The 16,797-nt window shown below is 38.1% G+C and overlaps 1 protein-coding gene across 3 annotated transcripts in view; it reads right to left on the bottom strand.

Moving 5' to 3' along the window:
- CFAP70 (cilia and flagella associated protein 70) overlaps window positions 1–16,797 on the bottom strand; it is an 86,179-nt gene that overhangs the window by 27,297 nt on the left and 42,085 nt on the right. For 2 of the 3 annotated variants that reach the window (XM_081158198.1, XM_081158199.1), the window contains exons 14-17: window positions 11,416–11,476; window positions 10,893–11,087; window positions 9,202–9,333; window positions 4,689–4,814 (exon numbers count right to left, since the gene is read on the bottom strand). In XM_081158198.1, the coding sequence (XP_081014324.1) occupies window positions 4,689–4,814; window positions 9,202–9,333; window positions 10,893–11,087; window positions 11,416–11,476 (514 nt within the window). Of the gene's footprint in view, window positions 1–4,688; window positions 4,815–9,201; window positions 9,334–10,892; window positions 11,088–11,397; window positions 11,477–16,797 lie in introns of all 3 variants that reach the window. The other variant, XM_081158197.1, reaches the window with a different exon arrangement.

Below are 16,797 nucleotides of genomic sequence, written 5' to 3'. Positions count from 1 at the left end.
TCTCTGGATCTATTTTGTTCCTCAGTCTATTTTGTTTATTAGAGTCCACATATGAGTGAGATCATGTAAAACTGAATCAGGAAGAATCAGAGAACCTGAATAGGCTAATAACAGCTGATGAAATCGAAGCAGCAGTAAAAAAACTCCCAGCAAACAAAAGCCCTGGTCAGGACACCTTCACGGGGCGCTTTCTAATTCTTTAAGTAGTAGGGTTAGATAGTTTACCAAAAATTTTTCTTGCTTTTTGAGGTAGGCCTATAGTGCTATGAACTTTCCTCTTAGGACTTCTTTCTCTATGTCCCATAGATTTTGGGTTGTGTGTTCATTTTCATTTGTTTCCCAGAAGTTTTTGATTTCTTTCTTAATCTTATTAGTAACCCATTCATTGTTTAATAACATGTTATTTAGCCTCCATGTGTTTGAATGTTTTTGAGTGTCTTTACTGTAGTTGATTTCTAACTTCATGCCACTGTGATCTGAGATGCTTGATACGATTTTAATTTTCTTGAACTTGTAGAGACTGGTTTTGTGTCCCAACATGTGGTCTATCTTTGAGAATGACCCATGTGCACTTGAGAGGAATGTATACTCTGCAGCTTTAGGGTGAAATGTTCTGTAAATATCAATTAAATCCATCAGACCTAGTGTGCCACTTAGAGTCACTGTTTCTGTGTTGACTTTTTGTCTGGAAGATCTATCCAGTGAAACCAGTGGGGTGTTAAAGTCCATGACCATGACTGCATTGCTGTTGATCTCTCCCTTGAAGTTCTTAAGGATATTGCTGATAGGTCCTTATTTATTGACATTTTAATTCTTTGATTTTTTTAAAAAATATATCTTTATTGATTTCAGAGAGAGGAAAGGAGAGGGAGAGAGAGAGATAGAAACACCAATGATGAGAGAGTCATTGATCGAGCCCGCAACCCGGGCATTTGCCCTAACCGGGAATCGAACCCCGATCGCCTGGATCCTAGGTCGACGCTCAACTGCTGAGCCACTCCCGGCTGGGCTTTTGATTTTTTTTTTTTTTAAGACATTTTAATTCTTGATGCCTGTTTCTCTCTCTATTTCAACTTCTAATTACAGCAGTCTCTTTAACATTTCCTGCAATGTAGGTTTGGTGGTGATAAACTCCTTTAGCCTTTTTTTGTCTGGGAAGCTCTTTATTTCACCATCTATTTTGAATGATAGCCTTGCTGGGTAGAGTAGTCTTGGTTTCAGACCCTTGTTTTGCATTAGCTGGAATACTTCATGCCATTCCCTTCTGGCCTGTAGAGTTTTGGATGAGAAGTCATCTGACAGCCTTATGGGAGCTCCTTTGTAGGTAACAGATTGCTGTTCTCTTGCTCCCTTCAATATTCTCTTTGTCTTGAATTTTTGGCATTCTAATTATGATGTGTCTGGGCGTGGGCCTCTTCGGATTCTTCTTGCTTGGGACTCTCTGTGCTTCCTGAACTTGCATGACTTTTTCCTTCACCTGGTTAGGGAAGTTTTCTGCCATTATTTCTTCAAACAGGTTCTCTAGTCCTTGCTTACTTTCAACCTCTTCTGGCACTCCTACAATATGAATATTGTTACGTTTCAGGTTGTTCCACAGCTCCCTTAAATGGCCCTCCTGTTTTTTTAATTGTTTTTTCTTTTTGGATCTCTGACTGAGTGATTTTTTTCTATCCTGTCTTCTAATTTTCTGATCCGATCCTTAGCTTCCTCTAATCTGCTCTTTATTCCTTCCAATGTATTCTCTATTTCTGCTATGTCATTCTTCATTTCCTTCATAGTTTCCATATCTTTTTTCATGCTGTTGAGCATCCTTACAATCAGTATCCTGAATCTGATAGATTGCTTATCTCCATTTCATTTAGCTCTTTTTATGGAGACTTCTCTTGTTCTTTCATTTGGGGCTTGTTTTTTTGTCTCCCCATTTTGTCTGCCTGTTTGGGTTTGTTTCTATGTATTAGGTAGGCCTGCTAGGACTCTCCGTCTTTTTGTAAGGCCTTTGGTGCAGGCCAATGTCAGACGCTGTTTGTGACTGGCTTTGAATACTCTGTTTGGAGCTATCAACAACCCTAGGCTTGAGGTCTCCTCTGCTGGGGCTGGGTGCAATTGGACAGGACCAAGATGCATACCAAAGTCTGCTTTTCCAAGGACAGGGTCCAGAAGCAGATCAGGCAAAGAGTCAAAGCACTCTGAGGTCTGCCTCTGCCTGCAGGCTGATTGATCTGATTCTCTTAATGAGCTTCGGGCTGCAGAAACGCCACAGGGTGGGGCAGCGGGTAGTTATCAGTCTATTAATGAGTCTCAGGTTGTAGAAACTCCTAGCATAGGGCAAGAGATTTTCCAGCAGGGTAGGGAAATTACTTCCCCCTCCAGGCAAAAGCAGTAAATTGTCTGCCTGAGAAAAATGTCCTCTGCAATATGGGGGCAATGACTCAGCACAGGAATCCAGACGGGTGCCTTCTGATCTCAAATCGCCAGAGCTGAGATATCTCTCCAGACCTTTAGCTACTGCCTGTGGGAGCCCAGCCAGTCCTCCCGTGCCGCTACACTTCCTACCAGTCTCTATGCGGTCTCCACTTTTCCTCCTTGATTATGAGGGTGCTCTCCAGCTCGTCTTTAGCTGCAGTTGATTATTCAGGATGGTTTTTCTGTATTTTAGTTGTAATTCCAGTTTGGTCCCAGGAGAGTGTCATTGTAGCTTCCACTTAGTCTGCCACCATCTTTAATCTCTCATGACTGTACACTTTAAATGGGCGAATGTTATGGCTGGTGAATTATATCTCAATAATTAAATAAGTATAAATGAAGGTTCAGACCATTTTCTCATATATATATTTTCAGCTCGTGATGCACGTAGTAGGCAGTACTAACAAAACTAGAGAACTCAAATGTCATTCATAGCACCATATAAGGGCTCAGTAAATCATACACATCCTGAGGGCTCAGTAAATGTTTGCTGAATTTGTTGAACACAGGTTTTTAAAAATTATTTACAAGAAATTAACACTTTTTCTTTTGGTATACAGTTCTATGAATTTTAACACATGTATACCTTCATGTTACCATCACCAAAATCAAAATACAGAACAGTTCCACCATCCCAGAAAACTTCCTTGTGCTATCTTTTTATAGTCGTCTTTTCCCTTACCCATAACCTCTGGCAACCAGTAATCTGTTATCCATCATTATAGTTTTGTCTTTTCAAGAATGTCATATAAATGGAACCAGACAGTGTGTAACCTCTGACAGTGGCTTTTTTCACTTGTATAATGCCTTTGAGCCAAGTTGTTGTGGGTCTCGGTTGTTCATTTATTTTAGTGCTGAGTAGTATTTCATTATCTGGACAGATCATAGTTTGTTTAACCATTCACCCTTTGAAGAACATTTGAGTTGCTTCGTGTTTGGGCAGTTATGACTAAAGCTGCTATAAGCATTTGTGTACAAAAGATTTCATTTCTTTAAATAAATACAAGGGAATGGGTCATATGGTAAATGTATAAGAAACTGCAAAGCTACTTTCCAGAGTGGCTGTATCACTAGGCATTTTCTCCAGCAAAGTAGGAGGGTTTCAGTTGATTTTTATCCTCACCAGTACCTGGTACTGTCAGCATTTTTTCGTTTTAGTTATTCTAATAAGTATGCAATGGCATCTCATTCTGGTTTTAGTTTGCATTCCCTAATGGCTAATGTTGTTGAACATCTTTTCATGTTCTTATTTATCATTCTTAATTCCTCTTTAGCAAAGCGTCTGTTCAATTCCTTTGCCCATTTTTATTTGGTTGTTTTTTTATGGTTGAGTTTTGAGAGTTCCTAATATTCTGGAAACAAAGCCTTTGTCAAATATATGTTTTGTAGATATTTTCTTCTATTCTGTACCTTTTATTTTCTTAATAGTGTCTTTCACAGAGCATATGTTTTTAATTTTGATGAAGTTCCATTTATCTATTTGTTGTTGTTGTTAATGCTCACCTGAGGATATCTTTTCCATTGATTTTTTAGAGAGAGTAGGAGGTAGGGAGGGAGAGGGAAGGAAGGAGGAAGAGAGAGACAGACAGAGAGAAACACCAATGTGAGAGAGACTCATTGATTGGTTGCCTCCCACATGCGCCTGCCTAGACCAGGGCCAGGGACTGATTGAACCTGCAACCCAGGTACATGCCCTTGACCAGGAATCAAACCCGTGACTCTGTGGTACATGGGCTGATGCTCTAACCACTGAGAACATTGGCCAGGGCTATCAATTTAAAAAAAAATTTTATATAAATCATGCTTTGGTGTCATGTCTAAGAACTCTTTACCTAACTCCAGGTCATGAAGATTTTCTCCTCTGGTTTCTTCTAAAAGTTTTTTAGTGTTATATTTTACATTCAAATCTATGATTCATTTTGAGTTGATGTTTATACAACATTTGAGGTTTAGGTCAAGTGTTCATTTTTTTGCATGTGATGACCGACTATTCTAAAACCACCTTTTGAAAAGACTATCCATTGTCCATTGAATTTCTTTTATATCTTTGTTAAAAATATAATATCCTTGTTTGTGTGGATCTATTTTTGGACTCTGTTTTATCGATCTGCATGCCTGTCCTTTCACTGATCAGGTTGGATTTTAAACAATAAAAAACTACTGTTTATTATACCCATATTGTACAAATAACAGTAACAACAACCATTAGGAAGATGTTTAATTACCTCTTCATAATATACTGTCGCCATTTCAAAGTTCTCATTGACTTCTGCTTCAAATGCAAAGAGTCGAAGCTGTTCACTGCTCTTATGAATGGTTGGAACAGCACCTTGGACATCATCTGGCATGGTCTTGTCAACATCAAGATGTTAGGCAGGCAAAAATGAAACAATTACAAGTAGAGAAGTTTAATTAGAATAAACCAGATCTGAGACTCAGTCATGAGGTCTAAAATGATATTGAGGTTTCTTACAGTCTTGCCAATACAGTAAGACAGTGAGAGTGAACCAAGAGAGAAATATCAATGGTGAAAGAGAAGCTCAGGGCCCTGCCAGCGTGGCTCAGAGGTTGAGCAGAGACCTATGATCCAGGAGATTGAGGTTCGGTTCCCAGTCAGGGCACAGGGTTACAGGCTTGATCCCCAGTAGGGGGCGTGCAGGAGGCAGCTGACCAATGACTCTCAGCATTGATGTTTCTCTCTCTCTCCCTCTCCCTTCCTTTCTCTGAAATCAATGAAAACATATTTTTTTTTAAAAAGGGAGAATCTCAGGTATCTAAATACCAGTAGTCTGAGCTCATGGAAGTGGGTAAAAATTGCTTAGGGCAGAACTGTTTTCCTCAATCCCCAGGGCAGTCAGTATAGTACTCCTAAGCAAGTTGCCTCTGACCTCATCAAACAACTTTATTATTATTTTCTAAATATGTTTTGATTGACTTCAAAGAGAGGGAGAGAAAGAGAGAGAGAGAAACATCAATGATGAGAGAGAATCGATCGGATGCCTCTTGCACACCCCCAACTGGGGATTGAGCCCGAATCCTGGGTATGTGACCTGACCAGAAATTGAACTGTGACCTCCTGGTTCATGGGTCAACCCCAACCACTGAGCCACACCAGCCAGCTCAAACAACTTTATTTTCTCTAGTGTACAGGACAATTATAATTTTTAGGTGCCAAGACATGAAAAAAGCTGACACACTAATTAGAGTCTTCAAATATCAAGCAAACAGGAGACTAAAGGTAAAGCTTTGGAAACTACATCTAGACTTCTAGTGAGATACATAGACAGATAGACTCTACAAAGGAGAAATTATAGAAATAGCCAGAAAAGTAGGAGGACACGCAGAAAAATAATTCATCGTATACACCTAGATAGGAAGCAAGTCTTATGTAATAAGTAATCTCCTGGGTCAGAAGCTCTGGCCCAGGAAGACCCTCCCCCCCAATTCTTTAATTAGAAGGAAAAATAACATCAGCGACTTTAACAAAGTAGAGTTGCTAAGGGATATGAAAAGTAAAGCTAAATTCGAGATGGACCAAAGAGAGCTTCTGATGATTGATTAATGCCTCTTATCTTTGTTCTTTTTAAGTTGGATGGTCTTGACCTCCAAATCCCTTCAGCAACACACTTCCATACCCAAACCAAAAATACTCTACCTCTACTATCCCAGTCCCCGAATCCACATTACAAGGCTTCCGCCCTTTAAAACTGCTCTCTGATTTCATTTCCTTCACTTCCAATATGCCTATCATTTCCCAAGCAGATAAGCCTAGGCCTCATGAGCATCCACACACACTACTCTATCACCAGCACACTCAAGTCCCAGGTTCCCTTCTCCTTCTCCTGCACATGTCCTGAAAACTCCCAAATTAAAACTCTCCTACAATCTGACCTCATTTTTAGATAGAAGCTGCTATCTGGTCCTGAGGAAAACTGCATACACATAGAGATATCTGAGCTGCCCAGACTCTTTGCCATTCAGTCGTAGCTGAAAGGCCTTTGATACACTCAGCAGTCCATGTATTTGTCCTTGTTCAGAAACATATGCCGTAAAGTGATGCAGGATGTAATTTTTTTTCTCTTCCTTCAAGCTTTTCATTCAACCCTTATCCTCTTCACTTTCAATAAAAATGTTACTTTACAAAGGAAATAGAAACCACTAGGCAAGAAATCCCTCAACTTTTCAACTCCACACCTATACGGTTTATTTCTGTGTCCATCGTATCTCTTCCTTTCGGTCTCAGAGAAAGAGGCATGGCACCCTCCCTCCCGTGTTTTAAGGCTAATCCTTCCACCTAACTCTTAATCCTTCCCCACTGTACACCCTGGGCTGCCATCCATTATCCCCTTTCCCTCTACTTTCACATTCTCCCAATCTGCTGGCTCCTTTTCCCAAATCTGTGAACATGCTAAAGACTTTTCCATCTTAAAAAAAAATCTGTAATTTCTAGCTTCTACTATCCCACCTCTTCCTTTCATCTTCCAACTTTTTGAATTTATATTTACCTGTTTCCTAATCACTCATTTACTCCTCAATTCATTATAATTTGAATCCACTCTATTAGCCCAATGAAATTAATGTAAAGGTTAACAATAACCTCATTGTTAAATTTAATGAAAACTTTTCAAACTGTTTCATTTTCCCCCATTTTTATTGAGATATAATTGTCATACATCACTGTATAAGTTTAAGATGCACAGCATGATGGTTTGACAGACATATATTGTGAAATGATTACTGCAATAACTTTAGTTAGCATCCATCATCTCATAGATACAATAAAAAGAGAAAGCAAAAAAGGGGAAAAAATGTATTCTCCCTGTGATGAGAACTCTTAGGATTTACTCTCACATATATTATAGAAGGGTTAACTATAGTTATCATACTGTATATTATATCCCTAGAACTTATCTTATAACTGGAAGTTTGTACCTTTTAACCAACTCCTCCTTCACCCCAGATTTTGTTTTTCTTAAATTCCTAGGAATATTGGACAATGTTGACCACTTTTTCTTCTTAAAATTTTCTTCCCTTAGCTTCTGTGACACCACTATCTTCTGGCTCTTTTGACTTTTAGCAATTCCCTTGCCTCTTTTACTCACCCATCCTTAAATGTTGGTATTTCCTGGGATTCCACCACCACCTCGCTCCTCTCTCTACTCATGTTTTCCTCAGCAGCTTCATCTATGACCATTATTTAGCTCGCATCTATATACTCACGGCTCCCCAAATTTCATTTCCAGCTCAGATCTCTCACTTAAGCAAAATCCCACTAGAACCAATGTTCAAAATTTAATTCAACATCAGTTGCCTCCCACCAAATTTACTCAAGTTGTATTTCTTGTCCTGGTTAATGGAACTGCCAGCTACCCAGTCACAAAGCCTTAAACTTAAGAATTTTTTACTTCTTTTCCTCCATACAATGCGCTAATCAATTAGCATCACAGTTTCACCACCTCTAGCCCACCCTGCATACTTCTATCAGAGTGCTTTGTACAAAGCCTCCCTCCATACTCCCAACTCCCCCACCTCCCAACTCCCCCACCAGGAACTGGCTCATCTCCAGCTTCTCTGTCCCTCACCACTTCAACCTCCCCTCCTGAACTATCTGTGGTTTCTATATATATCATATTCTTTCAAGTTCCCAAGTCTTTCTGATGTTCCCTAGGACTCAAATGCTCCCAAACACCTACCCGGAGAACAACTTTTTAGCCTTCAAAGCCCAATTCAAGGCACGGCTCCTCTGTACATCCTTCCCTGAAAGGTCTCACAGTCAGGTTTATCACTTTTTCGTTAGGCATCCCCTACCTTGCTCTACCATGGACACCCTTCTGTCGCAGAACTTACCTCACTCTACTGCAGTTATTTTGTATTTTGTGCCCGTCTCTACTAGACAGGGACTCCTTGCGGACATAAGGCAACAGTAATTGCCATCTCATGCTCAGTTTCTTTCCAAATCAAATCATTCATATCAACCGTGCCCAAGGCAGGATTGTACTCTTAGTCCTAGGATACTGGACACTCCTCTCCTACCTTTTCCAGGAGGTTAAGGAAAGTGAGAGAAAAGCAATGGTGGCATAGGAGAAAGAAACAGTGAAGGAAAGAGCAAATAGATTAGGGGGTTTGAGGAAGCATAGCTGGTTAGAGACGGACTACCAGGGGGACAAAAAGACTGACTGTTGTAACTGTTTTCAAATAAACCACAACCACAAAAATTAAAAATGATCAAATGAAGGCAAGATGCAAGCTGCGCAAATAATAGATATGAACAGACAAGTGTGAGGAAAGCAGACCAGCATCCTCAAATAAAAAAGGTATACTTGATGTGTCATTGTCATGCAGGTATAATATCTGGAAACTCAGTTTTTCTTTGTTTTGATTGTCAGTCTTAAAGACAAAAAGTGAGAATTGCACATCACAGAATAAATAGAATGATCATTTTCATGTCATAATTTAAATGGCCCGTTTGATCTCTTTTTTATCTATCACATTTATGACAGTTATGAAACTGATTTTCTAGGAAGCTGAAAGAGATACACCCTGTTCTCCTCAATATCAGTCTTATAAGTTTGGCAGTTTCTTATTCATCTTTGTGTTTCAGTCCCAAGCACAAAGCAGACTCCTCAATAAATGTTTGTAGAATTAAGGAAGAAAAGCAGCAAGGAAGAAAGGGACCATTCAGAGGAAACCTGATGCCCTGCGGAGAAAAGGAAGGGCTTTCAGTTCCTGAACACCTACCTGGTTTAAGGCCACATGCATCTGATCCACCAAGAACACATAGAGCTCACTAATGAATGTCTGCAGTTCCTCCTGGCTTTCAAATGATGTTGTTTTCAAGTACTTCTCTCTCACAATCTTCACCACAGCATGCTGCAGGAGACACGGATCAGAGGTCTCACAACACAGCCCAGCACTCTGCTGACAGCACAGGCCTCCCTTGAGTTTCTGGTCTAAGGCTCATCAGAATTTCAGAAGGTAATTGGTTTCTCCCTTGGTGACTGATAAGCTGTTGGCTCTCAGATTTCTGCCTAAACAACATACTCTATATGACTTCTTTTCTTGAAGTCATCATTATCACTAATATGATCAACGCAGGACTCGTACTGTGTAAAGAGTGTCATAAAGCTGAAGAAAACTTTAGCATTAGGTTTATGTAGTGTGTGTCTTTTATGGTGCCCACATGATCCAAAGGAGAAAGGCCTGATTTGAGAATCTAGATAATGGAATTCTGGTTCTAATTCTGCCACTGTACAACCTCATAAATTATTTTATACTTGGTACCTCAGTTTTCTCATTTGTTAAATAGATATGTACTTTTGGTATTACTATCTTACTTCAGATGATGATTGAGAAGCTAAAAAGAAACAATGAGTGGTAAAGCTTAAATGCTAAACAAATAACATATTGCTATAGCCAGGAGAGCTGTCCCCCCCCCCCAGCTAATATTATTGCGAGGTTTTATATCATAAAGGTTTTATAACATAAAGCACTTTCCATGCATTGTTATTTAATGCTCATAATGGCACCATGTGATAATATTAATATTATCCCTCATTGTTAGGCAAAGAAATTGAGGCTCAGAGAGGTAAAGTCACTTGACTAAGGTCATCCAGCAAGTAATGGCAGAACCAGAATCAAACTGAGATGTGACCCTGCCACCTACTGAAAACAGCCTCTTGCCTCCATTAGCATCCATTGTTTTTGCTTTATTACTTCCACATGCTTTCTTTGTATTTGTTTAGTACAGTACAGGGCACATAATAAATGTGCACAGAGAGGCAGTGCAGTGTAGCAGTTAAGAACGTGATTTCTGGAACCAGAATGCCAGAATTTGCATCCCATCTTTGACCTTTACTAGCTCTGTGATCTTGGACAAATTACTTAACCAACTAATGTTGCAGTTCTCCGCCTGTAAAATGGGGATTACCTACCTCATAGGGTTGTTGTGAGGATTAAATTAGTAAAGTATGAAGCATTTAAAAATTTGTCTGGTATACGGCAAACACTAAATAAACATTAGCCATTATTATTCAGGAAATTATTATTAAGTAAATATTTCTCAAAACCCAGTGATTCTATGGACTAGGGAAAGGTTTGTAATAGGAGACAGAGATAATTAGTCATGGAATAAGTCCCAGGTATAGAGTTTCTCCCTGCTAGAGCAACCTGAAATCTGACTCAAAATCTGGCCTAGTCTCAAGTGAAAAATCAGTTTCTTAAAAGCTCACATTTGGAAAGGATACTAAACCACTCCTACAGAGCAGAGCCTCTCCCAACATTCTGTCATGGAGAACATAGCTCTTTACACCAGTAGCAAGAAAGGTAGGAGTACAGCAGAGGCAAACATAACCACAGAAAAAATGACAACTAGGTATGTAGAGGAGATGCTTCATAAAACCCACAGAATAATTAAATAAATGAACATTTACCTTGAGTTGTTCTTTGAAAGCAAAGTATTTTCCAGAGCAGTTTAGTTCATAGTTGAGCTGGCATTTCTGCTCCTCCAGGGTTTCACTATCTATATCACCCCCCAGTTTGGTCACCTCTTTTCCAAACATCATGTGATACTCATCAAGAATGGCTCTAGAAATGTTCTTGATCTGCATGTGGTAGTCACTCACCGCCTAGGAAAATATAAAATGTCTGGTAAAGAGACCTCAAAGAGGTCAAGACATGGAATGGTTTTCTGAAACTGGATTGTGTTCTACATTCAATACTACTTTAGGTATAAATTGCCCTTTTCTTCCCAGCTCAGAGATCATCAACCAAAGATTAAACACTGAATAATATTCATTGTAAGTCACTAGTCACAAAAAGATACAGGAAGGAAAATATGTGAAGCTACAATTTCTCACCCCTGATGAAAAACACAATGCAGAATCCATGCCTTATTTTCAAAAGATGCACTCAACACCTTATTGCTTATAATTTCACCTTGGCTTTGGCACTTGCCTTCTGAGCTCCTCCTGTCCTGCGGGTAAGGGGTGGCCTTGGAGGAATCATTTCCTTGACCCTATATAAGGAAACAACAACTTTATTATCTGCAGATTTATATTCTCTTATTTCCCACCACCAAAGAGTCTTAGTGGGGGAGATCTAAGTTCTGTTCCCCCATCATACTTGAGCACTGTTCTATTGTCTCATGTAAAAACCTAGACATAAACCCCAGAATATTATATAGCTATGGACTTGATAGGAAGGGAGCAAAGAAGCAGCTACTCAGAGAGTAGCTAAGTTGTACTTTTGGCTGATTTGAGCCCTAACTTTACCATTACATATTGTTTTCAAACAAATGCTGTGTAGAAGGGGATGCTTGATTCAGGGGTTTTAGACAGAAATGAGTGTTATGATTTTAGGTGCACTCAATAGAGTCTCTGAAAACAAAGCTTTGGAACTTTAAATGGTACAGGCAAATGAAAACTTTTCTTTCCTCTTAATCTAGATCATAATTTATAAGGCTGCTTTAAATTACAATAATACCATGCTTTATGGTGAGTAAAAAATATATTGTGTCACTATCAAACTATTTACACCAAAACTTCTACCTTCCACTTTTAGGACAGTTTACAAGAACCTGGGTGTAATTAAGTTATAGCTTTTCCTCCTTATAGTTTCAGATTCCTGCTGAAGTATATTATAATGCCTTGGAGTCTATAATCAAATTCACTAAGAAAACAATCCCATTTACAATTGCATCAGAAAATAAAATACCTTGGAATAAGTTTAACCAAGGATGTTAAAGAACTGTGCTGGCCAGCCAGGAGTGGCTCAGTGGTTGAGAATTGACCTAGGATCCAGGAGATCGTGGTTCGATCCCCAGTCAGGGCACAAGCCCGGGTTGTGAGCTTGATCCCCAGTCAGGGACATGCAGGAGGCAGCTGGTCAATGACTCTCTCTCATCATTGATGTTTCCATCTCTCTCTCTCTCTCTCTCTCTCTCTCTCTCTCTCTCTCTCTCTCTCTCTCCTCTTCCTTCCTCTCTCTCTGAAATCAATAAAGATGTATTAAAAAAAAAAAAAAAAAGAACTGTGCTCAGAAAATTATAAGATGCTAAAGAAAGAAACTGAAGAAGATACAAATAAGTGGAAGGATATACCATGTTCATGGATAGGAAGAATTAACATCATTAAAATGGCCATACTACCCAAAGCAATTTATAGATTCAATGCAATTCCTATCAAGATATCAATGGTATATTTCACAGAACTAGAACAAATATTCCAAAAATGTATACAGAACCATACAATACCCTGCATAGCCATGCAATCTTGAAAAAGAAGAACAAAGGTGGAGGAATCATGCCACCTGATATTAAACTTATAATACAAGGCCATACTAATCAAAACAGCATGGTACTGGCATAAGAACAGACATATAAATCAGTGGAACAGAATATAAATCCACACCTTTATGGTCAATTAACATTCAACAAATGAGGCAAGAACATACAATGGGGTAAGATAATCTATTCAATAAATGGTGTTGGGAAAATTGGACAGATACATACAAAAAAATGAAATTAGACCACCTTCTTACACCATACATAAGAATAAAGTCAAAATGGATAAAAGACTTAAATGTAAGACTCAAAACAATAAAATCCTTGAAGAAAACACAGGCAGTAAATCTCAGACATTTCTCGTAACAATATTATTTCTCCAAAGAGGATATACAGATGGCCAACAGACATATAAAAAGATGCTCAAAGTAACTAATCATCAGAAAAATGCAAATTCAAACCACAATGAGAGATTATCTCACACCTGCCAGAATGGCTATCATCAATAAATCAACAAACAACAAGTATTGGTGAGGATGCAGAGAAAAGGGAACATTTGTGCACTGTTGGTGGGAATGCAGGTTGGTGAAGCCACTGAGGAAAACAGTATGGAGTTTCCTCAAAAAATTAAAAATGGAACTGCCTAATGACCCAGCTATTCCACTTCTGGGAACTTATCTGAAGAAACCCAAAACACATGATTCAAAAGAATATATGCACCCCTCTGTTCACAGCAGAGTTATTTACAATAGCCAGGATTTGAAAGCAGCCCAAGTGTCCATCAGCAGCAGAGTTAATAAAAAAGTGGTGGTAGCTCTGGCCAGTGTGACTCAGTTGGTTGAGCATTGTCCCATCCACCAAAAAGTCACTGGTTTGATTCCTAGTCAGGGGATATGCCCAGGTTGCAGGCTTGATCCTTAGTAGGTGGGGTGCAAGAGGCAGCTAATTGATGCTTCTCTCTCACATTGATGTTTCCCTCTCCTTCTCTCTTCCTCTCTCTCTAAATATATATATATAATATATATATATATATATATATAAAATATATATATATTTGGTATATATATGGTATAAAAGATGCATGTGCCACTACAAGCAGGTAATTCTCAAAAGGAGACTTCCAAATGACTAAAAAATATCTTAAAATATTGAATCTTACTAAATAATATATAATGTAGTTTAAAATTAAAATGAGAAACTCTTTCCCTGTAAAAATAGCATAAATAAAAAATTATTGGGTTGCTGAATATATGAAGGAACAGGGTAGAACTGCAAACTTTTGGGAAGGCAATTCAGGAATATTTAGTAAAACCCTTAAAAATATCTGTAGTGAATAGCCGTCAAGATAAAAGCTATCAATTCCTTCCACCCTTCAGCATGGTTCTCCTCACATCAAGAGGTGAAGTCTAGACACCAGTAAAATGGCAGTGTAGATAACTCCAAACTCCCATCTCTCCACAGAAACATTGAAGAAAAAAAAAACTGTCAGAACCAACTTTGTCAGAACTCTGGAAAAACAGTCAAAGGTTTATAGCAACCAAACAAATACTAAATCAAGAAAAAGGAAATTTAAAAAGAGTAGGGAAACTTTGTACATTTTTACTGGCCCCTGCCCCACTCCATCTCCAATTTAGTGGCAGTCTTAAAGATAGGTGCCAGCATTTCCAGTGTGGCACACTGGTTGTTGGTTCTGGAGGAGCAGAGCAGAGCAGACCTTATTTGCAAGTTTTTGTTTGTTCCAACTTATCAGAGGCTACCTGTAGGGCTGACATAAGACACTCAACTCTGTTTTTCCTAATTTGAAACCCACTGAGGGTACAAAAACAGTGGGTAGGAATTGCTAAAAAATATTGTAAGGTTATCGAAAACTCAGAGCTCTGTGGGACAAAAAAATATGGTTAAGACATACAATATATACCACATAAAGCTTAGGAGGAAAAGCCAGAGAGTATTTTTAGGAAATTAGGGTATTCAAATGTAGTTGTATATACTGGGGAATTTAGAAGCCATACACATGCTCAGGATTGGATATGTGCTCAGAAAAAACCTGAAAAGACCCTAAGTTTCACCAATGATTGATCTATAGTCTCAGTGCAAGCAGGAAGTGAAAGATAAGGTAGAATTATAAACAGCCTGATTAAGTGTTAAAAGAATGGCCCAGTGCCTGGCCGGGCATGGCTCAGCGGTTGAGCATTGACCTAGGATCCAGGCGATAGGGGTTTGATTCCCGGTCAGGGCACATGCCCGGGCTGCGGGCTCGATCAATGACTCTCTCATCATTGATGTTTCTATCTCTCTCTCTCCCCTCCTGTCCTCTCTCTGAAATCAATAAAGATATATTTTTAAAAAAACAAAAAAACCCAGAATGGCCCAGCACAATCATCTGCAAAGACAAAAATTTTTTCTTGTTTTGGTTTTGTTAGTTTGGTTATATTAAGGTCCTGACATTCAAGGAAATCTTAGTCAAAACACTAGCTGAACACAAGCTACAACTTAATCAAAAACAGCAAATCCCAGGAAAGGTGAAAATTTCATTTCCAAAATTCCCACATTCTAATATACAAATGTCCAGTTTTCAACCAAAAAAATCACAAAATATACCGAGAAACATAAAACTATGGCATTTTCAAATAAAAAATAAATTTACAGAAACTATCCCTGAAGAAGTCCAGACACTGGACTTGCTACAAAAAGATGTTAAATAAACCAATTTAAACATGCTCAAAGAGCTAAAGAAAACCACAAAGGACTAAAAGAAACCAGAAAAATGATGTCTGAACAAATTGAGAATACTAGTGAAGAGACAGAAATTATAAAAAAGGAACCAAATAGAAAGTTTGGTGTTGAAAAGTACAATAACTGAAGTGAAAAAGTCACTAGAGGGTTCAACAAATTTGATCAGACAGAAGAAAGAACCAAGACAATTGAAGTTATTCAGTCTATGGAAACAAAGAAAAAATGAAAAATAGTGAACAGAGTCTAAAATCTGTGGAACACCATCAACATACATATTTGTATAACCAACAAACACATTATGGGAATACAAGGAGAAAAGAGAAGGAAAGTGGCAGAAAGAATTTTGAAGAAATGATGGCCAAAAATTCCCCAAATTTGATGAAATACATGAATCTACACAACCAAGAAGCTTATCAAACTCCAAGAAGGATAAAATCAAAGAGCTCTACACTAAGACACATTATAGTCAAATTATCAAAAGGAAAGAAAAAGAGAAAGTATCAAAAGCAGTCAGAGGACTGACTCATCACATAAAATTAAGAGATAATTTCAATAATGTCAACACAGATAATTTCTCATCAGAGACCATGAAGGCCAGAAGACATTGGGTAATATTTAAAGTTCTGAAAGAAAAAAACTGTCAACCAAGAATTCTATACCCAGCAAACTATCCTTCAAGAATGAAGGAAAAATTAAGACACTCCCAGATAAACAAAAACTAAGAGAGTGTTACTAAGACCTACCCTATAAGAAACACTAAATGAAGCCCTTCAGGCTAAAATGAAAGGACACTAATTAGTAACTCAAAGGTAAATGAGGAAATAATACTGGTAAAGGTAATTATGAAAGCCATTATTATTGTACCTTTGGTTTGTAACTCCTCCTTACCTCTTTTATTAGAAAGCAAATGCATAAAAATAATAATCATAAATATTTGTTAATAGGCATACAATACATAAAAATATAATCTGTGACAACAGTAATACAAAGAAGAAGAGATAGAGATCTACAGGAGGAGCAGAGTGTATAATATTAAAGCTAAATTGGTATTACTCAAACTAGGTTGTTACAGGTTTAAGATGATCATTGTAATGCCCAAGGTAACCACTAAGAAAATAAATAAAAAATATAAAGAGAAGGAAAGACAAAGGGAATCTAAATGGTACATTGTAAAAAATCAATTAAATATAAAAAAGGCAGTAATGAAGTAATTCAAGAACAGATAACATATAAGACATGCAGATAACAGAGATATAGTTGAAGTAAATCCTTTATCAGTACTTGAATTAAATGTAAATGGATTACATTTTCCTATTAAA

This window comes from Miniopterus schreibersii, assembly GCF_964146895.1.
Source record: "Miniopterus schreibersii genome assembly, chromosome: 14".
In the NCBI taxonomy this organism is placed as follows: Eukaryota; Metazoa; Chordata; class Mammalia; order Chiroptera; family Miniopteridae; genus Miniopterus; species Miniopterus schreibersii.
Note: the sequence above shows the minus strand (reverse complement) of the source record. Positions and strands in the feature narration are given on the sequence as shown.